We start from the raw sequence: 26,046 nt of genomic DNA, 5'->3' as shown, positions 1-26,046 counted from the left end.
GGTTCTGCCTTAACTGACCGTCTTTCAGCTGTTATATTAATCACTAATCTCCAGATCTGAGTGTTTGAACGACCAAATGGAATCCGTCAAAAAGGATAAGTGACTGAACTGTCGTGTCTCGTTTGTACAATTTAACTTCACCCACAAAACAACCGTTTGTCCTTTTAATCTGAGATTAAGGGAAATCCTGAGCTTTCATCAACAAACAGCCCGTTTCAGAGGGGGGCTGAGCTCATCATCCTCATCCTCATCCTCATCATCATCATCATCATCGTCACCTCACAGATCAGCTAAAATCTGCAGCTACATTTTCAAATCCCTAATCCACCTCCTCAGTCAGCCGCCAGGCCGCTAATCTGACTCTGACTGCTCTTCGACGGGCTCTGAGGCAAACCGGACCCCCGGACGCTGAGGAAACACCCACTCAGGGCTCAGGACCGTGACGTCTCAGCTTCAGATTACACGTTTTAATGCTGTAATGTGATTGGAAGCTGAAAAACAAATCGGGGATCCTACCAGTTGTAAGGAAGCTTTCCATCTCGTTCGAAGGAAGCGAAATTGACGAACGTCTCAGCGCCGCACTCTCTGAAACAGAAAACAAACAAACAAACACGTCACACACGTGGACAACGCGGCGAGAAACAGTGGAGGACAGTTTGAGGAAGTCAGAAATATTTGATGACCAATCGCTAAATAGAGGAAGTGAGCTTCAAAGTACGGGTGTGAAGAACTGAAACTGAAAACTGCGAATGACACAACCTGACAAAAGTTTACTGACTCGTGTTCCCGTGAGCCACACAGCCGTTAAATTTGTGCTTAAAACAGCTCAGGACTGATCAGGAGGACAGCTGTCGGGACCTGGACTGACCCAGACCAGCATCCGGTCCTGACCATCCTGTCGCCGTGTCCGGAGATTCAAACGATCATTACAGTTAAGCTGCACCTGAAACATGTTTACATTTAAGAGACTTTAGTTTGTATTTCCTACTTTAATGGCGTCCGGCCTCAGAGGTGCGCCGACTTTCCTACCTGGTCATCTGCAGGTGCTTCTTGCGGAGGACGAGCAGAAACAGAACAAGCAGGCTGATGAGCAGGATGCTGAGGACGGCCAGAGCCGAGATGGCTGCTACGCTGGGGTTCATCTCTTTAGCTGCACGCACACACACACACACGCACACACACACACACACACACACACACACATATCAAACAGTGTATGTGATGCACAAGCCTTCCCTGGTCTCTGATTCGCTCCTGTTGTCTTAATAAATTCATCAGTACGACTCACTAACTGCTCGATGTTTCAGACCTTCCAGCTGCTCAGAGTTTTAATTTGACATGTGCAGGAAGTGTCAGAGCTCAGACTGTGGACTCTGACGGTGTGGACGTATTTTCACGGCTCCTCTGATTGGTTTAAGGCCTTTTCGGGTTCAACCTCCGTGCACATCATCCATTTTACTGTATCAATTCAGTGCTAATGAGCACAAACGTTGTGGTGAAGTCCTGGATTTGAAAACCTTTTGTCAGCTCGTTAACTAATGTGGAAAATCCATTCAAACAGAGCCGTCCATAGTGCGTCCAGTGACTTTTCCCCAAACCCTGAACAAACCCCCCCCACAATCTGCCGCATGTCCACACAGCAGGACATCATCTCCGACGTCTACGCCTCGGGCGCAGCAGCGGCGGGCGGACGGCGCCACCTACCGGCGGTGCTGATGGTGATGTGCGCGGGCTTGCTGGGTGTGCTGTAGCTGAAGCTGGTGACGGTGCAGTTGTAGGTGGATGAGGGCATCAACCCAGACACCGTCACCACGTGGGAGCTGGCCGTCTGAGGCTCGCGGGCCTGGAAGAGACGAGACAACAGGAGTTTAAAGCATCCGGCGAGAGGACAGACGTCAGGGTCTGCCGAAGGCCAGCAGGACGCGAGTCCACTCACATGACAAACCGCCTTGTTGTTTGTTGTGTTGGTACAGAGTGTGTGCTTTGGTTTCACTCTTCCCTTCCTGTTTCAGTCAATAAAAACCACCTGCCAGGACGCTACGCCGCGTTCGCCCAAGACGAGAAAATTCACAAGCAAATGCAATCATTTTACTGCAGTCGAAACCAAGTGATGGCGTGCTTAAGCCTGGTGCCGTCATTACACGGGTGATCAGCTGTATGAAGGACAATACAATCATGGACAACAGATGAAGAATAATCTGCCTTCCTGCATCAGCAGGACAGGAAGTCTGAAAGATGAGCTCTGACCCCCCGAGGGAAGCTGAGATCCAAACCCCTTTTACCTTCAGCTCCTTGCTGGGTCTGCTGGGCTTGCAGAGGACCTGGTAGTAGTCGACCACTCCGTCCTCGGTCCACAGCAGAGTCACCGACGAGTGAGTGGCGTTGACGGCGTACACGGATCGGGGCGGAGCCGGCTCTGCAACAAACACCACGACACACACCGTCACAATCTGTCAGTCACGAGCTGCAGGTGTGAAGCGGGTCAGAGTCCGCCGAGTCACAGCAAACCCCGAAGACGCCGAGGACAAAAATACTCGAGTTCTCTGTCGAAAGAGGAAGTGGAACAAATGACGTTCCACACAGACTTGCAGTTTGAAGCTGCAAACCGAAGCCACCGAGAGCCACGCGCTCAGCAGGTCAGCCTGGCCGGTCCGGACCACCTGGCTTTCAGACCACGACTCAAAGCCAGCAGAGACCAGCTGAAAACAGTCCAGGGGGGGACGCGTGTCCTGGTCCCACTTCACCACTGAGGGACGTCTGGAAACCACATCCAGCATCAGCATTTTGACTCCTGGTTCCCTTTACACACACGTGACCTGAACGTGTGTGTGTGTGTGTGTGTGTGTGTGAGTGTGTGTGTGTGTGAGTGAGTGTGTGTGTGTGTGAGAGAGAGAGAGTGTGTGTGTGTGTGTGTGTGTGTGTGTGTGTGTGAGTGTGTGTGAGAGTGTGTGTGTGAGAGACTGTGTGTGTGAGAGACTGTGTGTGTGTGTGTGTGTGAGTGTGTGTGTGAGAGTGTGTGTGTGAGAGACTGTGTGTGTGTGTGTGTGTGTGTGAGAGTGTGTGTCTGTAGCCTGTGTATGTGTGTGTGTGTGTCTGTAGCCTGTGTATGTGTGTGTGTGTGTGTCTGTAGCCTGTGTATGTGTGTGTGTGTGTGTGTGTGAGTGTGTGTGTGTGTGTGTCCACACTGACCCAGCTTGATGATGTTTGGCACTGAGGTGTTCCTGCTGCGCTCGGTGCAGGCCGTCACAGTCAGGTTGTAGATGTCTCCTGGAGGCAGGGGGAGGCTGGCCCGCATCACGTTCCGAGTCACCTGACGGGACGCAGCGTGAACGATCACCTGTCACATTCAGTGCACTGACAGTCTGACATCTTAAACTGCTTCTGAGCTCAGAACACATTTCCAGTCTTTCACAGGACCCGATCCCTGATGGATCGGTTTCCACACGTGACGCTAACTGTCTTCCATACGTGATTAATGTCAACGTCCTGTGGACCCTTTAGGAGTCCACCTCTGTTTATTGTGTCTCTGAGGGACAACACGAGTTTATCGGTCGTGCCAATTAAAGCTCCGACCCTCAAACCGTTAACGATGCGAGTCGGGTCTGAGTCTGCCGCCAACACAAGTCACGGAGAAGAAGAGGAGCGGGAGACGAAGCAGCAGAGACGGCAGCTCATCCCTCTGCTGCTAACCGGACCATCGAATGGACCCCGAGGAGGCCGTCGATAGCAGCCCGACCCGACTCTGAACTGACAAGCTGCTGCTGCAGACTCCCAGACAGGTCAGACAGGTCAGAGTCCAGAGCAGCAGCTCGTCCAGGTACCACACTGCCCACAGGTGAAAACACGTCTGTCTGTCCCCTCAGCAAACCAACACGACGTTTCATCTGACACCAGCAGAGGAGGAAGTCGAGTCCAAGTGAGAACATCACAGTGTCAAAACACTCTGGTACAAGTCCTGCACTCCACAGTCAAGCTGGGTACAAGTACATAAGTACTACCTGCTAAAGCTAAAGCTAAAGATACAGACTGACTGAGACTGACTGGGACTGACTGAGACTGAGTGGGACTGACTGGGACTGAGTGAGACTGAGTGAGACTGACTGAGACTGACTGAGACTGACTGAGACTGAGTGGGACTGAGTGAGACTGATTGAGACTGACTGAGACCGAGTTGGACTGAGTGAGACTGACTGGGACTGACTGGGACTGACTGGAACTGACTGAGACCGAGTCAGACTGACTGAGACTGAGTTGGACTGAGTGGGACTGACTGGGACTGACTGGGACTGAGTGGGACTGACTGGGACTGAGTTGGACTGAGTGAGACTGACTGGGACTGACTGGGACTGACTGGGACTGAGTGGGACTGACTGGGACTGAGTTGGACTGACTGGGACTGAGTTGGACTGAGTGAGACTGACTGGGACTGACTGGGACTGACTGGGACTGAGTGGGACTGACTGGGACTGAGTTGGACTGAGTTGGACTGAGTGAGACTGACTGGGACTGAGTGGGACTGAGTGAGACTGAGTCGGACTGACTGAGACTGAGTTGGACTGAGTGGGACTGAGTGGGACTGAGTTGGACTGAGTGAGACTGACTGGGACTGACTGGGACTGACTGGGACTGAGTGGGACTGAGTTGGACTGAGTTGGACTGAGTTGGACTGAGTGAGACTGACTGGGACTGAGTGGGACTGAGTGAGACTGAGTTGGACTGAGTTGGACTGAGTTGGACTGAGTGAGACTGACTGGGACTGAGTTGGACTGACTGGGACTGAGTTGGACTGAGTTGGACTGAGTTGGACTGAGTGAGACTGACTGGGACTGAGTTGGACTGACTGGGACTGAGTTGGACTGAGTGAGACTGACTGGGACTGAGTGGGACTGAGTGAGACTGAGTCGGACTGACTGAGACTGAGTTGGACTGAGTGGGACTGAGTGGGACTGACTGGAACTGACTGGGACTGAGTGGGACTGAGTGGGACTGAGTCCACACTGGTTGGTTGGATGAAAGACTCACGTCGATGGAGTAGCTCCTCTCTGGTCCTTTCTTGCTGATGGCCACCACCTGCCAGTGCAGCATCCTGGAGTGCGACAGGTCGATGAAGAGCTCGCCGTACGTCCAGCGAACGTACAGGACGCCGTGAGAATAATCCACAGAGGAGATGTGAGGAGCTTCAGGAGCTGAGATGTGGATGAGGACAAAAGACACGTTTCAACGTTTTCATTTTCTCAGACTCAGACTCTCTGCTGCTGTTTGTGAATCGCTGTTGGAGCTGAACGATCGCCGAAATGTTAAATTCAAGCTGCGGCGTGTAGGATTTAGTGACATCTAGTGGTGAGATCACACATTACAAGCAAATGGACGTCTCCTATCTGAAACCCCAACAACTAACGACACTGAAGTCCTTCTGCAGAGCCAGCGCTGGGTTTGTCCCTTCTGGGCTCCCGTAGAGACACGTGACGCGCGGACTCGCTCGCGTGCTGACAGTCAGTCAGATTACATGACACGGAAACGGCGGGTACCTGTGACGAAGCTGACGGTGGAGCTGTCGCAGCAGCTGAGCAGAGGCTCGCCCCACGTCACCATCGACACACGGAAGTTATAATACCAAGCCGGCAGCAGATCCGTCACTCTCTGAGAGGGAAACCACACACACACCGAGTCACACGTCTGCTCAGGTGTTCTTCTGAACACACACCAAAAGCTGCCACAGAAAACCAGTCTGTCTGCGTGTGCGTGTTACCACTGAGCCAATGACGGAGGCGGTGGCGGCGATCTCGTAGTAGGTGGTCCACTCCGAGGCCAGAGTGACGGGGTTGAAGAAGAAGGTCTGCAGGACGTACTTCCTGAAGGCGACGTGATACGGACGCTGCCAGCTCAGGATGATGGCTGTCGGACTCAGAGGGTAAACAGAAAGCTCCCGCACACCTGTGGGCTCTGACACACACACACACACACACACGCACACACACGCACGCACACACACACACACACACACACACACGCGCGCGCGCGCGCGCGCACACAAAAACATGTACACACACAACAATAAATTTAAAGCGGCAGTGAACATGTGGACGTGTGTGGAAGTGCTGGACTCGTCCGGCTGCTCACCGATCTCGATGAGGACCGGCTCAGACGGAGGACTGATCAGGGGTCCGTTGGTGTGATAGACCACCACCCTGTACTGGGCGCCGGGAGTCAGGTTAGTGATGATGTCACTCGTCGAGTTTTCCTGCAGCACATAAACAAACAAATAAAATGTGCTGCCAAGCCGAAGGCGAAGCCGTGAAGCCTTCAGAGAGCAGCCGAGGCGTTCAAACGCATCGCTAACGCTAACGAGTTCAAACGTCCAGTACTGAGAACCAAGACCGCGTTCTCAAGTGCTTCACGCCAGGAATTTACTGAAGTGACAACATCACCAGATGAACCGACAGCAAAGTAACTTAGAAAATCATAAAAGCTCAGCGCTGAGCTGCCGCCGAACAGTCTGACTGTGTCTAAACTGGCGTCGCTCTCCGCTCAGCGATGGCGTTCGGCTGTCGGCGGAGGCGAGCAGCTCGCCGAGAGGCCGTCATGTCTACTTCAGGTGACTTCAGTCAAAAAGAGTCTGCGGAAACCAGCCGGCGACTCGAGTGCTTCGCACCACGTTTGTGTTCTCACACCTCGAAGTGGAGCGACGACGAGTTGGCTCACGCTTCGCCACCAAAGCTCGGCGAGACTCAGCGGGAGCCAATTAAATTTAAAGCGTCTGCGCTCTTCTCAGCATGTTTTTACTGTTTCATTTTCATTTAACAAACGTTAACCCTGAACGTGGACCTTCGCCCGCTAAACCCAAGAGGCAGAAACTGAGCCGAGCTCCAGGTCACCTCGCTGCAGAACGTGTTCTCCATCCTCTGGCTCAGGCTCGGTCTGAGGCAGGTCGTAGAGACCACCGACACCAGGCTGCCGTTGTGGTTCTCGGGGGACGGAGCCCAGGAAACGGCGGCCGTGCTGGAGTCCAGCAGTCTGACGCTGACAGCCTGCGGACGCTCTCGGAGCTCCTCCAGCAGCTCCCCACCAGGACCTGGAGCGGATCAACACTGTTAATCACAATATAAACTCATAGGGCAGCTCGGGTCCGAGACCTGGTTTGACTCCAGTTCCTGTCAAAAGGCGTAAACACATGAAGCGTCAGGACGTACTCAGGTAGAAGGTGAAGCCGGTGTCTGCGGTGCTCTCACGGGCCTTGCAGTCCCCAGATGAACTCAGGGTGGTGACCTGGACTCGGTACGTCCCCGGTTCTGTTAACTCGGTGAAGAACTCATGAGTGTTTTCATCCACGGTGGCCGTTTCTGTCGAGTTACCTGAAAGACAGGTGAGGAGAGGTGAGCATGAGTTTCCTGAATATCAGCGACATTAAACCTCCTCCTCATCGTGGCTGGCGAGGCTAACGTTTACTGGCCAACGTTAGCTCACGTGTGGCAGAACAGCTTTGAGTTCCACAGTCAGAACTGCACTGAGAAGTCAGACTGTGGTTCTTTGGATCAAGACCCATCTGCAGAGGGGAACCCAGATCCCCCCGTCCCAGCTTACCGTCTCTGTAGATGTAGATGTTGAAGCCGTCGTAGCTGGTGGGCGGTCTGGGCGGCTGCCAGCGCAGCTCCAGCAGGATGGGGGGCAGTTTTGTGGGCAGGACGGAGGCTTCAGAGGGGAGGCCCATGGCCGATCCCGGGTCGTTGGAGTCCTCGTACTCTGACACCACGGCGTTGACGAACTCGTCCTCCCTGTCCGCAGGAGACGAGTCGCTCGGGTCCAGCCAGTAGCTCTGAGTCGTCTGGTTGGTGTCTGCAGCGTCCGTGCCGGTCAGGTTGTGCGTTGGATTGAAGGGAACCTGGGTGGACGCTCCCATCGCCTCCTCAGAGGTGCCCTCCTCCTCCTGCTCCTCCATCAGTGGGACGTCCCGGGCGCGACGGGAGGCTTGCCCGCTGTCCTCGGGCCCCTCAGGAGCGACGACGCTGGACGCTTCACCTGGCAGCGTCCTCTGGCTCAGGTGGACAATCTTATGGGAAATGTTGAGGGGGGGGTAGGGGACTGAGACCACAAAGAGGACAGAGAGAAGACAGGGAGGACACAGAGCAGTCAGTCTTTATGTCACTGATATGAACAGACAGGAAACAAGATGAATGATTACTGTTGTCTACGGACAGGAACAACTCATCCCGGAGCGTCACGACCACCTTACGTTCCACCAGTTTACCCACTAAAAGTTAACAGACGCAACAGGAAGGTCAGCCCTTCGTTTGGACCCAAAGGTGTTCCTACAGCTTCACCAAAGGCTTCAGAAAGGATGACAAGAACGTCCTTTCAGATCGGTCTGGGACATCAGGGCTCCTCAAGACGAGCTGCATGGAGCCTGTTCCTGTTTTCAGAGTCATGTTTGATGGAGGAGGAAACTTCACCTGACTCCATCATGGGGCTGAGGAGACGGTGACTGTCCTGTCCTGTGTCTCACCTGTCCTGTGGTGCAGAGGAGTGTGTGTGACGTCGCTGTGTGAAACCAGTGCAGTCTGGTAGGCTGTGGCCTCGGAGATGAGCTGGAAGGTGATGTTGCGGTAACACGTCCCCGGTAACCAGTGCTTGAACACCGTCTTCCCCTTGTAGAAATCTACACAAACGCAGAACCAGTTTTTCTGAAAACCTGCACCTTGACGAGGACATTTAATCAAAGCCTTTTAAGAACTTTTTACTTTTACCTTTTTTCTGCACTAAAAGTTTCAATAAGGTAAAACAAACACTTGAACGTGATGTTAATATGCACTACTAAAACGCACCAACTCACATTCAAAAGCCTTTATTGTGAAGGGCACACAGGAAGTGACCAGCATCGGGCAAATCTTATATAAACAAAGGTTAGGTAACACTGAAAACCCATCTGCGTCCTCTCTAATGAGTATAAAACCAACAACGTGAAGCATTAAACACTCCTGCTGTGTGGTCACGTGATGAAACTCAGCCGTGACGACATCATGACGTGTTAGGAAGCGCTTGTCACACGCTGTCATGATGACGTCACGGCGTGTGCTGCTACCTTTGTAGAGCATCGAGCGTCGCTCTTGTCCTTCCGTGTAGCTGATGTTGACTCTGCTGAAGACGTTTCCAGCTGGAGGCTCGATCTCAAACACCACGCCGGTCTCCGGAGAGTCCTGATAGTCTGATATGTGAGCCGTGTGGACAGGAAGAGGTTCTGAGGAGACCAAACATGGACACAAAGGATCAGGATCTACAGAGTTCACATGTAAATGAGCTCATGCGGTTCATATGTTCTGGACTAAAACCTCGGTCGCGTGTCAGACCAGTCCAGTTTCTTACTTGTGAGCACAGACGTGGTCTTGATGGGCCGGGACCAGCTCTGTCCCAGTTTGACCAGCAGTCCCACAGTGTAGCAGAGACCGTGAAACGACGTGTTGAACAGCAGAGGCTCGCTGCTGTTGACAAACCGAAGCAGGATCGGCTGAGGCTCTCCGGAGAACTGAGCTGCGTACGCCGTGACGTTCTCCTGCAGGTCTGAGCGCTCCAGCGTGGCCACAATCAGACCGCCATCGTTTACGGACACCTGGAACGCCGAGACGCTCTGGAACGGACAGAGAACAGGTTAGTTTCACACAAGCTGCAGTTCAAACAGAAGAAACAGAACATCCAAAACAACACAGTGAAGCCTGAACTATGAAAATGAAACTGACTTCCTGTAATATTTCTGCAGTAATTTATTCTGACTCGCGAATCATTCAAAGGTGGACTTCATCACTGCTGTTCCAGGTTTTCTGGTCCCCCTCCCGGACTGTCCACACTCCAACCACGGATCTCTGGGTTCTGTGCATTACTGACCTACTCACTGCTGTTCTCATCTCCTTTGCGTCCTGGGAAAACTGAATGTTCCCAGGATCCCTGAACTGTCACACTGTCCTTCTTTTTTATTTTGATATTTCAAACGAAACAGTAATAATGTGTGTTGAAACACTGTTAAGGCTCACGCTGATGGTTGTCGTGGTAACGCCACATGCTGGTGTATGTGCAGGAAATGCTCCTCCAGCTGACGTCCTGCAGTCTGATTGATTTTTGCATTTCCTGAATGCCAGGATCAATAAAACTGGCTCTCCTCAGCCCAGCCTCTGAGCTGCCGTGATATCAGCTGGTTTCCTGTAGCTGAGGAGGTTTTCGGGCGGCTCTGATGCTATCGGACCTTCTTTCATTAACTGTGACAGCGGGAGAGCCGACTCCTCGCCGAGCTTCATCTGTGCCACAGGAAGAAGGTGAAAACACGACCTCAACCGCAATCATTTTCCCTGAACACAACAAACGCGTTTGTCCCCGAAGAAGTCGGCCATGAGGACAGGAAGCTGCTGCTCACACAGATAACAATAAGAGATTATTAAAATCTACCGTCAGCCATTTCCACTGCTCAAACATTTTGGACGGCAGATCGGGCAGTGACTCGATCCACGATCACTTCCTGTCAACAAGATAACCAATCAATCTGCCAACCGCTTCAGCACTCGTTTCTGATTAAGAAATAATCTCTCAGGATGTGACAGAAACCAAAAACAGAGTTTCCAATTTAAACTTTTTAACTTCCACTATCCATGAAATTCAAAAAATGCATGTAGAAGTCGCCAGCTAATGAATACTCAAACTAAAAGTAACTGATGCTAAGTCAAGCTACGAGCTGAAGCTAACCTGCTGCCTAACAACTGCCCAAAATCACTGACCCACTCAGTACCATAAACACAGAGCTGACGATGAAATTAACACCAAAACATCAACGCTAACAGTACACTGAAACACGTCACTCACAATATTCACATGATCCACTCAAACCCCTCCGAACTCTCAACGCTCGGCAAAGCGGCGAGATTTCAGTTTGCTTGGGGTGCTTGGTGACGTAAGCTGCCTCCTGTAGGGGGCAGTCACTCGCTATGCACGTTTACAACACAAACATAAAATACAAATACTTTGCACTAAAATGTCAGGTCCAAAAAGATTTGGACCTGAATCCACGAGTAGATGGATGGATGGATGGATGGATGGATGGATGGATGGACGGATGGATGGATGGATGGACGGATGGATGGATGGATGGATAGACAGATTGACAGACAGACAGACAGACAGACAGACAGACAGACAGACAGACAGACAGACAGACAGATAGATACTTAATTGATCCCAAGGGAAATTCAAGAGTAATACCACTAAATACTTTAGGAGGAAAGCTGCTCTTGAAAAAGTCCAGGATGAGGTCTGCTCCAGTAACACAGCGCGAACCGGAGGACCTGGAGTCCAGCATGTCGGCAGGTCTGTGACGTACAGCTGCTGAAACATGTGGACAGACGCACACAAACGAAGAGTCTCCACCAACTCTGGCCATGTGGATCAGGAGCTTATCCATCTGCACGGATTATGTCCCACTTTTCTAATCCGACTGACAGAGAGCGAAACCCTGAGTCGATAAACACGAGCTGCCCTGAGGCATGCTGGGAGTCTGCTTCACCACAGGGACCTTTCAGCTTTCATGTCTCCTTCTACAAGCGAGTTGAGAATAAAAACAGATTGAGTCTGTCCAGAGGACATAAAGACTCGCTGTGTGTCCGTCTCTAATCGGCGTGTCACAGCGAAGACGACTGAGGGCGAAAACGTGATGTTCACTCGTCCCTCAGTGAATTTCTCCTTTGTCTGGTCTCCTCGCTGACCCACAGCCACAAGGACGCAGGAAACAGTCTGCGCTTCTCCCAGATAACCCGAACCTCCACGTGAAAGTCTTTGGTCTGAACCTGTGCGGTCTGATGTCTGGAGGAGACGCGGATATTAAACGTCCTCCATTCTGACTCCTGACTCAGCCAAAGGTCAGCTCTGTCAGGACGATTCAAGTCAGGGTTCGCCAAAGCTGAAGCTGAAACTGTCATTAGGTGTTTCTACTGAAGTTCCTCCTGTTTGTTGTGATTTTTAAGCCACTCCTGCACCGCACTGACAGGAAACAAAGCGCCATCGTGTTCTCACCGCTTTACAAAGCTGTCTTCACCACAGCGGCTGTGAAATCCTCCGACTGTGATCAGACCTCCACAAACACCTTCTGCCTTTCACTTTGGGTGGCCCTCAGCGAGCGTCAGTCAGCGTAAAGGCGGCTGATCCACGCTCGGGAAGGCCTGCACCATCCTCTCCTGGCCTTTTAAAAATGTCAAGCCGCCACTCTGCTTTAATCAGATGTGAAGTGAGACAATGAGGGGAGGACGAGGATGAGGGGGAGGAGGAGGAGGAGGAGGGGGAAGAGGAGGGGGAGGAGGAGGAGGGGGATGAGGAGGAGGGGGAAGAGGATGAGGAGGAGGACGAGGAGGAGGAGGATGAGGATGAGGAGGAGGAGGAGGAGGAGGATGGGGAGGAGGGGGAAGAGGAGGGGGAGGAGGAGGAGGGGGATGAGGAGGAGGAGGAAGAGGAGGATGATGAGGAGGAGGAGGATGAGGATGGGGAGGAGGGGGAGGAGGAGGAGGAGGAGGGGGAAGAGGAGGGGGAAGAGGATGAGGAGGAGGAGGAGGATGAGGAGGAGGATGAGGAAAAGGTCTGTCACTTTACTGACAGGCCTAAGAGAAACACGAGTGTTGGTAGCTGAGCTGCGGTCGGCCTTAGCGACCACAGCAGGGAATAAAAAACGAGTGCTGATAATGTTTGTCATCAGTCCTGCAGCTCCTGGGTCATAAACCAAAGCATTGGACACATTAAAAAGTTATACTTCATCCTGTGGAAGTCAAGACAATATACACACACACACACACTCACACGCACACACACACACACACACTCACACGAGGACCATCAGACATCATCCTGAGGTGGTCAGCTCAGGAACGGGGATCCACGAAGGTCCGTCGCTGCTCCGCTGTTGCCATGGCAACAGGGATGAAAGGAGAGACACATTTGGGGAGGAGGAGATGCTCATTATGAGTGTGTGATTGCAGGGTTACCATGGAGACGGCCGAGAGCAGCGCAGGTCTGAGCTGACTGAACTGACCTGAACTCATTCAGACTTCACAATGAAAACCAGCAGGAAAACCAGCTGAAACCAACGAGATCCTGCAGCTCAACTGCTCAGCTGCAGAAACAAACTCTCTGATCGTCGTCGTCGTCTCTCTGTTTTATCGTTCATTTTAAAGTTTATTCCCCTCCTCTCTCTTATTTTGTCTCGTTTTACTTTTGTTCTTACTTTCTGAGAGCTTTTCAGAAACGCTTTGCTGTTTCCAACACCAGCAACGCAACTTAAAGCTTTAATACTCCAGCAGTGACGTACCAACACGTACTTCTACTTCACAGAGCTTCTGAATGCAGGACTTAAACATTTTCAAGGAGCTTCACGAACAGATTTCAGATTTCGTCCACCGCTGGTGTTTCCCATGGCAACAGATGACTGACAGCTAAGAGTCAGTGCTGCTCGGAGACGCTCTGTAAACTGTGTACTCAGTAAACTGAGTATGTTTACTGCATCTCAGAGTGTTTTACTGCAAGGCTGAAGAGAATGAGACCCGAGTGACACACACACACACACACACACACACTCTCTGCTGAATGAATGCAGTATGTGACCGTGTGAATGTGTGAATGGGGGGGGGTCACTCGGGGGGGTCAGGAGGCGTTGCCCTCAGGCAGCTGCCAACATTATCATGCAAACCTCGAGGCTTTTGTGTTCATCTGTGGCGGGGGGCCGGGGGGCCTCGCAGGGAGGACGGGGACGCCCACCGTCCATTAGACCCTGAATGGGACTGAGCAGGTCCACGGTGACGGCAGCTCTAAGCCCTGCTTCAGAGCCACGTGACAACGCAGCAACACTTTCTGCTGGAAGACCGAGGCTCATCAGACTCGACAGATGACTGACACTTCCCTCTTCAGTCAGGAAACAACTTTAAACCACATCTCAGTTTGACTCACACCAAAATCGAGTTGGGGGATGAAAAGCGAGCCCACAGGATGAAGTCTGGCTCAGCGCTGCTAAAAGAAAACCCAGTCCTAAAGGCCAACGCGGCAGTCGGACCAGCAGCGCAAAACCCCGACACATGCAGCCTGCTGTCACGTGCAGCTCAACAAGCTCCAACAAAAACAAAACTCACATTCACAGATCATCCAGACGGTCTGAAAGTGGACAGGTGGGACACAGGTGGGACTGAGCTGATCAACCGAGTCAGGGTCCACCAAATCGAGCCAACAAGGTATCGGCTAAAGTTAGCACATTATGGCAACCATGAGATAACATTTACTGATCAGTGATCAGGGTTTATCAATAATGAGATAACAGCGAGTTTCAGCTCTGCCACACGTCTTCGTCTATCAGGCAACGTGGCTGCTCGGACAGCCGAGACGTGTCACTAAACCGCAGTACCTCGCCGCCAAAAACTGGTGAAGCCGAGCCTCAATAAGCTGATTAACCGTCACACCGGACTGTAACGGACGCTTCAGTGAGGACAACAACAGGCAGCTCAAAGTGCCGTTTGGATTATCACAGTCAGGGTTAATCCCACTAATAATCTGAGGATGTAATCAATGTGGTCTGCTGAGCCAACAGCCGGAGGAAAACGTCCCAGAGACCAGTTTAATCAGAGCGAGTTCAGCACGCAGACGAACACACCAGTTTATTCCTCCTGCTTCAGACTGCTGCCAGGAGACACACACACACCCACACACACACTCACACACACACAGATGAGGTCTAACAGACTGATTCAGATGAACACAGGGTGTGCAGCAGCAGAGTGGACTGAATGAAGTCACTTTCACTTAATCTGCTTCAGTTTTTCATTTTTCTCAGTTTGTCGCAGCAGAAATGATCTGTGCGCCTGATCGATCAGCTGACCGATCAGCTGATCGATCAGCTGACCGATCGCTCAGGTTCTCGTGTGAGGACTGAAAGTGGTTTCACCTCTGACACGAGTTCTTCGGTCGCTGCGGTTTTTCTGACTAAACGTTTTCCTCCACGTCAGAAACACAACTTTAAGGTCTGAAAACGAGGTGAAGACGAGGAGACAAAACGTCCTCCACAGGAAAGCAGAGCTGATCCAAAACGTCTCCTGTAACCCGTTGGACATCTACGACAGCCTGGCGCTCAGATGACTCCTGAGCGCGAGCAAAGCTTGCACAGGACCTTCAGCAGGTGACCACCAGGGGTTTGCTTCTCTGAGTCGAGGCACATCACCGGCAGGTGACACTTTCCACCCAATGTCAAAGCCCATGAGACGTCAAAGTCCAAGCTAAAAGTCCAGCACACCAGCGGGAGACTCTTTGTCCCGTTCGGTTTCATCTCGCTGTGTTGTTGGGTACCAACAACAGGATGTGAGAACCACCGACCCTCTCGTTAAACAGACACGGACTTCACTGACCCGCTCCAGACTTGGACCACCCGCTCGTCCTCGTCTTAATGTCTGACTCGCACATCCAGCCGGCGTCTTTAAACGGCTACAGCACACACACGAGGCCGGTTTTACTCAGCGAGGCGAAGGTCCGTTTCCTCATTGGCTTTTCTTTTCTGTGGGGCTCCAGCAACAGGAAGAAGCTTTGAGTGCAGGATCCTGCTCGGCTGGTTTGATCCTGCTGAACAGCCCGTTAGCTACATTAGCCGTGAAGCTCTCTGGCTCTGAACAGGTTTTGTCTGACGGAGTCACAACAGGAAGGCTGATGTGTTACACTGACATCAGCTCTCACTGCCTTACCTGGAACAGCTTAGACCAGCGCTGGCATCTGATTGGTTGTTTCTGTAACATTCAGAGGACGACGTGATGATGAACAACAAGGAGCTCTGATCGGAGAAAATAAAGGACAGCGAAGCCAAGCAGCGTTTCCTCCACACTATCATCTCAGCTAAAGATGGGACACTACCAAACCAACACGACTTCAACATCTACCGCCTGGTGGTCACGCTGGGCCTTCATCCATCCATCCATTTTCTATACCGCTTATCCGTCAGGGTCGCGGGGGAGCTGGAGCCTATCCCAGCCGACTACGGCGAGAGGCGGGGTTCACCCTGGACTGGTCGCCAGTCACTCGCAGGGCCAACACACAAAGACAGACAACCACACACTCTCACACTCACACCTAGGGGGCAATGTAGAGCAGCCAGTTAACCTAATGTGCATGTTTTTGGTATTGTGGGAGGAAGCCGGAGAACCCGGAGAAAACCCACGCAGGCACAGGGAGAACATGCAAACTCCACACAGAAGGGCCCAGACCGGGATTCGAACCTGGAACCCTCTTGCTATGAGGCGACAGCGCTGACCACTGCACCACCGTGGCTGGCAGCCCGTGGAGCAGATGAACGCTGCTCTGCATCCTGCTGGCTCCTGTTAAACCTCCTCACAGTTTGGACTGAAAACACGAATCATCAGCAGACAGTCAGGTGTGTGTGGGGAGGAAGAGCTGACAGCCTGGGGAGGAAGCTGCATGTCTGACTGGAGTTATTCAGGTTTTACTTCCTCAGAGTCTCTGAACGCTGACCCAGACGGACCCAGGCGGACCGAAACGGACCCACAGGGACCCGGAGGAACCACAGGGACCCAGAGGGACCACCCAGACCCACACGGACCCAGACATCCCTCTCAGGCTGAGGGATAAAGAACGTCTCTGTGGCTGAGAAGAGAGGAAATGTGAAACTCAAACCATCACATAAACCTGAAGAGTCACACCACGAGCCCCCACAGAAAGACAGAAGAACTGATTCAGAGCAGAACGTGATGCCACCTGACGCCACCTTGAGTTCATATGAAGTGGTCAGTCGACTGCTCTGCTTCACTGAGCCCCGCGTTGGACCACGACTCCGGCAGATCGACGTACACTCCCCGTCCCAGGTTGACCGGTACTGTTGCACATGAACATGAGCCTGGTGCGGGTTCCTAACCGTTAGTCTAACATCGTCCAATCAGACTCCAGTTCAGCTGACAGGAGCCTCCACACAGGAGCCTCCACACAGCCCCCTGACTGGCACACCTGTGCAGGTGGCTGACGATCACCATCAGCTGCTGTGTGTGTGGGATCGTGTGTTATCTGCAGTGTGTGTGTGTGTGAGAGAGAGAGAGAGATGCTCAGTGATGCTGACAGACATGCAGGACTCAGTGAGCCTGCAGCCGACTGACCCACTTTCTGCAGGGCCCGACGAGCTGCTGGCTGCCTCACAGCCCGACCTGCGGTGCCACAGCGCGTCCATCTCACGGCGGCACCAGCCGCCCCCCTCCCCTCCCCTCCCCTCCCCTCCCCCCTCCATTAGCGTCGAGTCCCTTCGCTCCGTTTGGACGACACAAAGCGGCGCGGCGGCCGCTGCACGTCGACAGGCGGCAGCTGCTCCAAACATTCAATATTTGGCCGATAAAAGCGCCTGCTTACCTGGCCGGAGCTGAGCAGGCCCAGCGCGAGGAGAAGCACCGACAGCATGTCGTGTGTGTGTCAAACAGTCCGTCCACAGTCCGGCTTTCTGCTCCCAGTCTGCTGCGCATCCAAACAATGGCGACTTCTCTGCTGCATCGGAGCGCGACGCTCCGCGGACGGGTTCGGTCTACGGTTTGTTTCCGCTGCGCAGCTCTAGCTCCACACCTTCATCTTCGTCGTCCGAATCCTCAGAGTGGACCACCGCTCGAACCGGACCAGCTGTGTTCGGAGGAAACGGGCCTGGCCCCGGCGTCCATGCCGCGGCCTGGAGACGAGCAGGAGGTCGGCGTCGGTGATGAAGCTGCTGCTGCTGCTGCTGCTGCTGCGCGGCGTCGCCCCGCCCTGCGCTCCGGAGGCTGCACGGAGACAGAGAGAGAGACACACACAGAGAGAGACACACACACAGACACACACACAGAGAGAGACACACACACAGAGACACACACAGACACACACACAGAGACACACACACACACACACACACACACACACACAGACACACACAGGCCGTGATGGACTGAGCATGTGCGTGTTTTCTGTGTACTGAACTGTGCTCATTACGTTTACTGCATCCGTGTGATTATACTGCAATGTCCCACACAAGTAACTGAGTACATTTACTCAAGTATTGTATTTAAGTATTTGAGTGAGGGACGACCATTATTGACATAATACTCTCTGTACGAGTACTTTTACTTCTGGTACTTTAAGTTCGTTTTCACGTACTTCACTGAGATTCTGGTTTCATTTGACGTCTTTTTGCTGACTGACGTGACTTCTTCTCTCGTGACATTCATGACGTCACTACGCCCCCTGCCGGAAGGAGCGGGGAACAACACGGAGTAATAAGCAGTCGAATGGCGATTGATCATCGATTGTGATTAAACTTTATTGATCCTCAGGGGAAACCAATCAACAAGCCAACAGGATGTGACATAAAGTGATAATCATAACACAATAATATCGAACATGAATACTTATACTTTTGGTTGTGTAAGTATACTTTGCTGCTTGTACTGAGTGTGTGAGTGTGTGTGTGTGTGCTCGCGCGTGTTGATCAGGATCACATGATGCCGCAGTAAACAAATCCATGTTTACCAGATGGACACGCGTGGAGTCATGCGGGTCTCACGATGATGTCTGAGCTGCCAACAGGAAGTTCCTTATATGGAATTTGACCAATCAGACCCGAGGTTGTTGATTTCTACTAAAACAAGAAAAATACTTTTATAAACATTAAAGCTCACAGCTGAGAGGACGGACGTGTTGGACATAGTCAGAAAATACATCAAAATACCGAAATACTGCATCAGCCTCACTGTGACTGCGCTGACGTCACACCTGACACTTTGGAAGGAAGTTACATCCTCAATTCCACCTTAAATAAATACGAAGAAGAAAATCACACTCTCTCTCTCTCACTCACACACACACACTCTCTCTCTCTCTCACACACACACACACACACACACTCTCTCTCTCTCTCTCTCACACACACACACACTCTCTCTCTCTCACTCACACACACACTCTCTCTCTCTCTCTCACTCTCTCTCACACACAGACACACACACACACACTCTCTCTCTCTCTCTCTCACACACACTCACACTCTCTCTCACACACACACACACACACTCTCTCTCTCTCTCACTCACACACACACTCTCTCTCTCTCTCTCACTCACTCACACACACAGACACACACACACACACACTCTCTCTCTCTCACACACACTCACACTCTCACACACACACACACACACACACACACACACACTCTCTCTCTCTCTCTCACACACACTCACACTCTCTCTCACACACACACACACACACTCTCTCTCTCTCTCACTCACACACACACTCTCTCTCTCTCTCTCACTCACTCACACACACAGACACACACACACACACTCTCTCTCTCTCTCACACACACTCACACTCTCACACACACACACACTCTCTCTCTCTCTCCCTCACACACTCACACTCACACTCTCACACACACACACACGCACACACTGTCTAACATCGCTGCAGAGATTTTACGGGGAAGTCAGGGGGATTGTGGGAAGTGAGGCTCAGACAGGATCAGAAATGTGCAGAAGAAGAAAAAGGGTGCGTTCACTTGCACCGTGGCGGACAGAAGCGGTCAGAGGCAGCTGAAGCGCTGAGCTCTGAGCTTTGGTGGCCGATGCTGCCTGTGTGGAGACGCTGAGCAGGTCTGGTTGATGTGCTAACGCTGACGCTGCGCAGCCTCACTGCTGCTTCACACGAAGGTGACGGAAATCAAAAAGCTGTCGTGTTTCTGCATGTGTCAACAGCAGGTCGCTCTGAAATGAACGAGCGCGGATCTGACAGCAGATTAAAGCAGTGTTACGAACAAATAAAGAAATGACATTAACACGCTTCTCAAGGCACCAAAATGATGAGAAAAATAAACATAAAGAAATATATGAAGTGGATATTTCTGCTACGTTCTGCATTTGTTCCCCTTCATCTAAAAATGAATACAAAATAGAAAATCAAACGGGGAAGAAATTGAACAGGGCAATTACTGCAAATAAAAATAAATACAAAAGCAAACTAAAACGCTAACATCAACGTGTCACATTTATTTATTAATGGCATGTTTAATATTGGCATATAAAGGCATATTTCTCTCTGTATTATTCCTTTTTGATGTGCGTCGGTCCTCCGAACTCCTACTTAAACAACGAAGCAGCTCACCTTTGTGTTGTTTAAATTGGGTGTTAGCTGCTCTGTGGCCACAGGGGGCAGCACTGACACACAGATACTGAACATGAACATGAAGTCCAGCACAGTGAGAGCTCAAGGCACTTCTCTCACTGCTTCATTTCAATAACTGTTCAATGATCAATACTTCACTGAAGACTGAAAACTGATGTTAGAACTCAACTGGTTCTTCTTCTCTCCCACTAATTATGTGATGACCCCACACATTCATCCGGTGGTCCTTTGGGGGGCCTGACTGTATATGAAGTAGCTCAAAGTACTGCAGTACTTGGACACATGGACTTCTACTTAGCATGAGTACTGAGTGTTTTTACACTGCAGTACTGGTACTTCTCTGACTGTTTTGTGCAGAAAGTTTAGCTGAACTGAAGGCCTCGTCAGTGATGAAGTTTTCAGAAGTCAAAGAGCCGCCGGTTTGTGTCGGGGCAGGAAAACGTCTCCCCGGTCAGCAGTTTGTTTGTGGGAAAGACTGAGGACACGAAGCTCGGCGGACTCACATGAGGACGGACACACACACACACACACTCCTCGTTCTGTGTGTCTTCTTCACGTCTGTCTACCAGTGAGGACGTCCTGAGCCTCTGCAGCAGGCAGACTCGTCTAAGCTAACGATGTTTCTGGAGAACAATCGTCTGATCGTCACTGCAGAGCCTCTGCTGGACGTTTGTACTCTGAATAAATTGAAGTCTGCACAGGCGAATCTTCAGGCGAAGTTTTACGAAGGAGCTCCAGATCCGTTTGTGCATCTTGTCGGTCCACCTTAAAAGCCCCAACAGAAAGTCAGCAGGAACTGAAGCTCTGCAGGCTGTTAAGGAATTAATGAAGCCCAGACAGAGAGAGAGCGGCCATCTTTACTGTGTGTGTGTGTGTGTAGTTTAATGTAACCCTCAGTGAGTCTGGATTAAAGGAACAGTCTGTGATTTTTCCTCCCCATCAACGTCCTCCCAGCAGCACATCAAACTCTCTGCTGCTCCTTTTTGATTGATGTGCCGATCGATTACTTCAGAGGTTCGCAAACTGTTCCTGCCGGTTTCCTGCCACATTCTGCTCTGCCTGCGTCGTCCGCAAACATCAAACCTGTTTTCACGCACCAAATGAAACAGGAATCAGATTTACGCGACCGGAGACTCGACTACCAACGTCGGACCAGGTTCAGGACCGGAACCAAAAGGCTTTGAGGATCTTCGCTGTGCTTCGGCTCATCTGCAGACTGGAGTCTAATCACATCCAGCAGGTACAGAACATCCTGAAAGTCTGAGGGCTGATTACAGATGTGTCCAGACGGAGCCTTTCTCCCTCACACCAGGACGTCCTGCAGGACTGACGGATGGACGTCTGCAGCCCTCAGACTCTGCAGAAGTCTCTGAACGGTGGCCTTCTTCCCTTCACGTTGTCTCCACTGAACCAGACCGGCCAGAACCGCCGCATGAGTGCTGAGAGCGTGATCGGACCTGCAGCGAAACACGGCCTCCGCAGACAGACCCAGATCCACCAGGACTGACTCCCATTCAGCACCGAGGTGAGACGCCAGCCGGGACAACTCCCGGTCCGAAGGAACCCTCAGGAGAACCGAGTCAGGAAGCCGCCAGACGTCTGCAAAGACACGGAGATCAACATTTTAACTGAATCACGTTTTTTTTACTCTTTTTGACTCCCACAATTCAGACTTTAAATTCAAAGTTCTGCTGAGACCTCAAATTTCTGACTCTCCCTCAGACTTTCATCTCGGCATGATGACTTCATCCCAAAATTTGATCTCCAAATGTTCAGATGGTGACTTTTATCTCACAATGTTGGACTCGAATGTCTCAATGGCGTTCTCATTCTCAGGATTTCCTTCATGAAATCCGGTTCTGAGGTTGTTTTTCTGGTTGGCGGTGGCGAAGCAAAGTCGAAGATGTTGGGCTCGCTGCCGCGTGCTGTCACTCAGTGGGGGGCTGGACTGTTTGGTCTCCATTCATTGGACAACACAGAACAGAAAAATACTATCAGCTCCTCTTCAGTCAACACATGTTGCAATGTGTTGTCGGTTTAGGTCACGGTGCCACAGGAAGTGCTGCTTTCTCACCGCGTGTTTGTTTACTGGACTCTGAAAACGAACTCGGCTGCTCTTCCTGCTCCCGCACGGTCAGAAACTCGGGTTCTTGTCAGATCTGATTCTGAGAAGAGTCTTATCACTGCTCCACGTTCAAGGGCCTTGAAGGGCAGGAGGAGGGAGAAGAGCGGGGGGGCTCAGGGCCGGAAAACAAGCGCTGCTGAATGAATGTATCTCACAAAAATCTCAGTTTCAAGCAGACTTCGGAGTCTCTGCGTTGGCCCTGACTCAAATCTAAGGACAGTGGTTTTTCAGCTCCATCTGGTTCTGTGTGGTCTGACAGGAGAACCACATGCGGTAGGGACTCACCTGTGGAGCCGGTTCGGTGTCGGCTCTGGAGCTCCACCAGCAGCTTGTCTCTGACCCAGCTGAACTCGTCCAGGGACCGCAGGAACGAGTCGAAGGCTCGGGGTCCGCGGCTTGGCAGGATGTCCAGCAGCTTCAGACTCTTCCGTCTGTTTGTCAGCTCAGACTCGATGTCCTCCACCTGACTTTCTGTTAAAATGTTCTCCTGGTACAGAAACGGAACGATGGTATCACTGACCAACAGCTGCCCGGACAGCTCCAGCCTGTGAGTCCGCAGCAGAGCTTTGTGTTCCGGGTCCATTTAGAGGAGCTAAAAGCCGGTTCTACCACTGCAGATAACACTAGTTATCACACAATTAGCTAAGCTCAATTCATCGTGAAAACTACTTGGCGACAGCAACAGGCCGAGACAACTGCATTTTGCTCCATATTATTGTGTCCGACTGGAAACACACAAGCGGAACCAAGTTGCGACCAGTTTCCTATGGACGTTTTTCACGTCTGGAAAGCTTCTAATTTAGACCAAGTCTGGCAAATGTTCAGCTAATTCAACATAGTAAATAATTATAATCCCTGCAGGAGGCAGAGGTATATTAGTTCTCACTGTTTAGGAAAAGCTCGGTGTTTCAGAAAGTAGTGGGCAATAGCCAGTGAACGTACTAAACTTAAGGTTTTATATTTAGAAAGGGCTAACGTAAGCTTCGACGGGTTCATATTTGATGTTCTGTCAGTTAATGATTAACGCCAAAAGGGGATCCTCAAACATTTTTCAGTTGGGCTCACTGCTCTCCATAAACATCTGAAGGTCTCGAAACAAGACGGCTTAAGACCACTTCAGGGACTCAGTCAGCTCGACATACAAGGAAGGTTACCTTTCACCGTCAGGCTCTTCTTTCCTTGTGATGAACTGGCCACAAATGGGATCAAATGCTGAAATGAAGGTTTTTCTGAAATATTCCTCTCCCTGACATATCGAAGTCTTTCTGGTGTCTGCGTTTCTGTGATGAGCAAGCAAACCTTAAACGGGAAGATTTTTGAAAGGAGTTTCGGTCTTCCCCCTCCCATTCCTGAATGTTCTGGAGTCCTGTTGATTTGTTAGAAGAGTCAGAGTAACTCAAAATGCTGAGACAGTGAGACCAAATGTTGTCTTACGATGTCATACTCTTTTTATTTCTGAGTGAAAACGAGAGAAAACATCTCAAAGTTAAAGTCAGGAAATACCGTCAGCAGATCAGAGCCGAGAGAGCAGACGGCAAGCAGCTGTGTAATGAAAAATATCATGATGAAGCACCAAATAAAAACGTAATTCATTTCATGGCCAGAGCCGATCAACATTACAGAGGCAGGACTGAGAGCTTCCTGTCGGCAGACGACACACGCTTTCAATCTGTGCAACTTCTTTACAAAATAATGTACCACAAAACACAGTGAGACACAATAAATATTTTAAAAACCAAAACAGGCCGAGAGCTGCGGGCTTCACCCCCAGCTGACATGTACAAAGTTCTGCACTTATGGTCCTGCTCGTTGCGTTTCATGTTTGCTAATAATTTAAGGTCTTTTCATTCACAACACGCACTTTATCGCCGTGAAACTGCAGCTAAAGAAGAAAATAAGCGACCCTTCCCTCCAGTGATTTTCCCGCCACACAGAAATAAAGATAAAAAGAGGAACCTGTCGAGCCGACAGTCACTTCACCACTGTGGACAAATGTGTGCAACAAAGTCCCGTTTACCTGAGTGACTCACCTACACGATGGCCACATGGTGGATTTGAACAAACCACCCGCCCAACAAAACCTGAAGAGTGACGCCAAAATGGAGGCCGACCGGAAACCCCGCAGCTACACGTCGGGTTCGGTGATTACGCGAACACTTAGAGGCTTTACTTAGAATTTGGATGGAAAATACAAAAATTTAGTCTCGCTCGCAGTTCAAACTTTTGTCCAAGTGCTGGTTTGACTTAACTTGTGTTCGGCTGTTTTGATTAAACTGCATCGCGCGCAGGGCTTCTTCTGGGGTTTCGGTCACTAACCAAACAGCTTCAGGTGCTACAGCGCCCCCTTCCGGCCAGGAGGACCACTGAGCGATTCTCTTGCGGCCGAGCGATCAGATGCAGAATGTAATCAGATCTGACATCTGTAGATCTGTGATCAGTTCAGCAGTTTGCTTGCCTGGATTTGATTTGGTTGTCGCACGTGTTCCTTCGGGTTCATGTTCAGAAGCGCCTCTAAGGTGAGCAAGCTGCACTGTCATTGGTCAGAAATATGACCAAGAGGCTTCACTTAACGGGCACGGCGCCGTCTCAGGTGTGCTCTGATTGGTGCAAACCGCCACACACTTGCATGATAATTGTTGTCTCAGATGAGATTTTGTCTCAAAACAAAATGACACACACTGGCAGCGTGTCCTCATGAACATGTCCTGGTGATACTGTGTTTTCCTGTGATTTGATTGGCTCACAGCGACAGAGTACTACATCCAGCAGGGACAAAGTCTAACAGGAGCCCAGAGGGGTCAAACTGACTGACTCTGACGTGACTTCAGATGAAAACAACACGGCGGACGTCTGTTTGTCTTCTACGCAGCTCATCGATCGGGAAACCTCGTCCTGCTGCCTCACAGACGTTTGGACACAACTGAACTTTTCATGGCTGCAGGACGTCCAGCAGCCAATCATAAGCCTTCGTTTCCTGTGTTTGCAGGTATGGACAACAAACACTCTGACTGGGGACGATGTTGACTGTACGTGTTCAAAACACTTTGTCTCACAGCTCTGTGATGTGCACGGGACATTTGATTTTACTGTCCATCGTTTCCAAACTATTTCTGTTAAGCAAAAAGTGCTTTTCGTCTTCTGTGATGATAAATCTAATATCTTTATGGACTCAGACAAAACACTAAATATATAAATAAATAAACCGTGAGGACATTTTAACTTCGATCAGAGATAATCAATATCTGCAGTAAACTCTAATTAATCTCAGACGTGACTGATTTCACAACTGAACGACCGACTGATCACTCAGATAAATAATCGCGAACTCGTCGATAACCTGAACCTCGCAGCTCCAATCGTCTCCTCTTTCTTCTTGTATTTTTCTGCACGTCGTTTGTAAAAGCGCCGCGTCACACGTCGGTGTGAACGTCCTGCGGTCGTGTAGCGGCGAGCCTCGCGTCACATCAGCGAGCTGGACTCCACCTGCGGCAGCCGCGATGAGACTGACTGCAGGATCCAGGTCCCAGGACCTTCATCGGCTCTCAGAGAACAAGAAAGCCTGTCTGATCAGTCATTCAACACCTCACCAAGGAATGAAGCAGAGGTGATCACACTGCAAACACTCTCACCTGTCTCACCTGTCCCGTCTAATCGCTGCACCCAAACTGTCACAGCTAACCGATCAAAAATATTGGCTTGTGTAAAAACACTGAAGTGTAAAGTATTGATGCTGT

The 26,046-nt window shown here is 51.0% G+C and overlaps 2 protein-coding genes across 12 annotated transcripts in view; both read right to left on the bottom strand.

The window, feature by feature from the left end:
- ptpro (protein tyrosine phosphatase receptor type O) overlaps window positions 1-18,861 on the bottom strand; it is a 31,339-nt gene extending 12,478 nt beyond the window's left edge. For 2 of the 5 annotated variants that reach the window (XM_046379237.1, XM_046379238.1), the window contains exons 1-17: window positions 18,163-18,861; window positions 17,395-17,792; window positions 9,358-9,619; window positions 9,077-9,232; window positions 8,501-8,653; window positions 7,582-8,079; window positions 7,191-7,352; window positions 6,876-7,072; window positions 6,121-6,241; window positions 5,750-5,943; window positions 5,529-5,640; window positions 5,023-5,186; window positions 3,190-3,310; window positions 2,283-2,416; window positions 1,705-1,843; window positions 1,030-1,150; window positions 517-585 (exon numbers count right to left, since the gene is read on the bottom strand). In XM_046379237.1, the coding sequence (XP_046235193.1) occupies window positions 517-585; window positions 1,030-1,150; window positions 1,705-1,843; window positions 2,283-2,416; window positions 3,190-3,310; window positions 5,023-5,186; window positions 5,529-5,640; window positions 5,750-5,943; window positions 6,121-6,241; window positions 6,876-7,072; window positions 7,191-7,352; window positions 7,582-8,079; window positions 8,501-8,653; window positions 9,077-9,232; window positions 9,358-9,619; window positions 17,395-17,442 (2,651 nt within the window). In that variant the 5' untranslated portion in view covers window positions 17,443-17,792; window positions 18,163-18,861. Of the gene's footprint in view, window positions 1-516; window positions 586-1,029; window positions 1,151-1,704; window positions 1,844-2,282; window positions 2,417-3,189; window positions 3,311-5,022; window positions 5,187-5,528; window positions 5,641-5,749; window positions 5,944-6,120; window positions 6,242-6,875; window positions 7,073-7,190; window positions 7,353-7,581; window positions 8,080-8,500; window positions 8,654-9,076; window positions 9,233-9,357; window positions 9,620-17,394; window positions 17,820-18,162 lie in introns of those variants that run through there. The other 3 variants (XM_046379233.1, XM_046379236.1, XM_046379234.1) reach the window with 3 other exon arrangements.
- A 1,168-nt stretch (window positions 18,862-20,029) lies between these two features.
- Window positions 20,030-26,033, bottom strand: cradd (CASP2 and RIPK1 domain containing adaptor with death domain). Of its 7 annotated transcripts, XM_046378570.1 has the most exons (5): window positions 24,330-26,025; window positions 23,816-23,854; window positions 23,612-23,678; window positions 22,598-22,799; window positions 20,030-21,786 (listed from the first exon to the last, which is right to left on the bottom strand). In XM_046378570.1, the coding sequence occupies exons 3-5, from the start codon at window positions 23,657-23,659 to the stop codon at window positions 21,491-21,493; spliced, it is 546 nt and encodes a 181-aa protein (XP_046234526.1). In that variant the 5' UTR covers window positions 23,660-23,678; window positions 23,816-23,854; window positions 24,330-26,025; the 3' UTR covers window positions 20,030-21,490. The 7 variants fall into 7 exon arrangements, 6 of the variants coding, with proteins under 6 accessions (XP_046234526.1, XP_046234524.1, XP_046234520.1 ...); XM_046378568.1 differs by having other exon boundaries at window positions 23,816-26,025; XM_046378564.1 differs by lacking the exon at window positions 23,816-23,854 and having other exon boundaries at window positions 22,598-22,923.
- Between the last annotated feature and the right edge of the window lie 13 nt (window positions 26,034-26,046).

This window comes from Scatophagus argus, chromosome 22, assembly GCF_020382885.2.
Source record: "Scatophagus argus isolate fScaArg1 chromosome 22, fScaArg1.pri, whole genome shotgun sequence".
Lineage (NCBI taxonomy): Eukaryota > Metazoa > Chordata > Actinopteri > Scatophagidae > Scatophagus > Scatophagus argus.
Note: the sequence above shows the minus strand (reverse complement) of the source record. Positions and strands in the feature narration are given on the sequence as shown.

What these genes read in the sequence shown, in the direction of transcription:
- cradd (XM_046378564.1), bottom strand. Translation starts at nt 22,895, where the DNA reads ATGGACCCGGAACACAAAGCTCTGCTGCGGACTCACAGGCTGGAGCTG. An exon ending in ACACCGAACCGGCTCCACAG is followed by an intron (nt 21,787 to 22,597) that starts GTGAGTCCCTAC and finishes GTGTCTTTGCAG; the next exon opens with ACGTCTGGCGGCTTCCTGAC.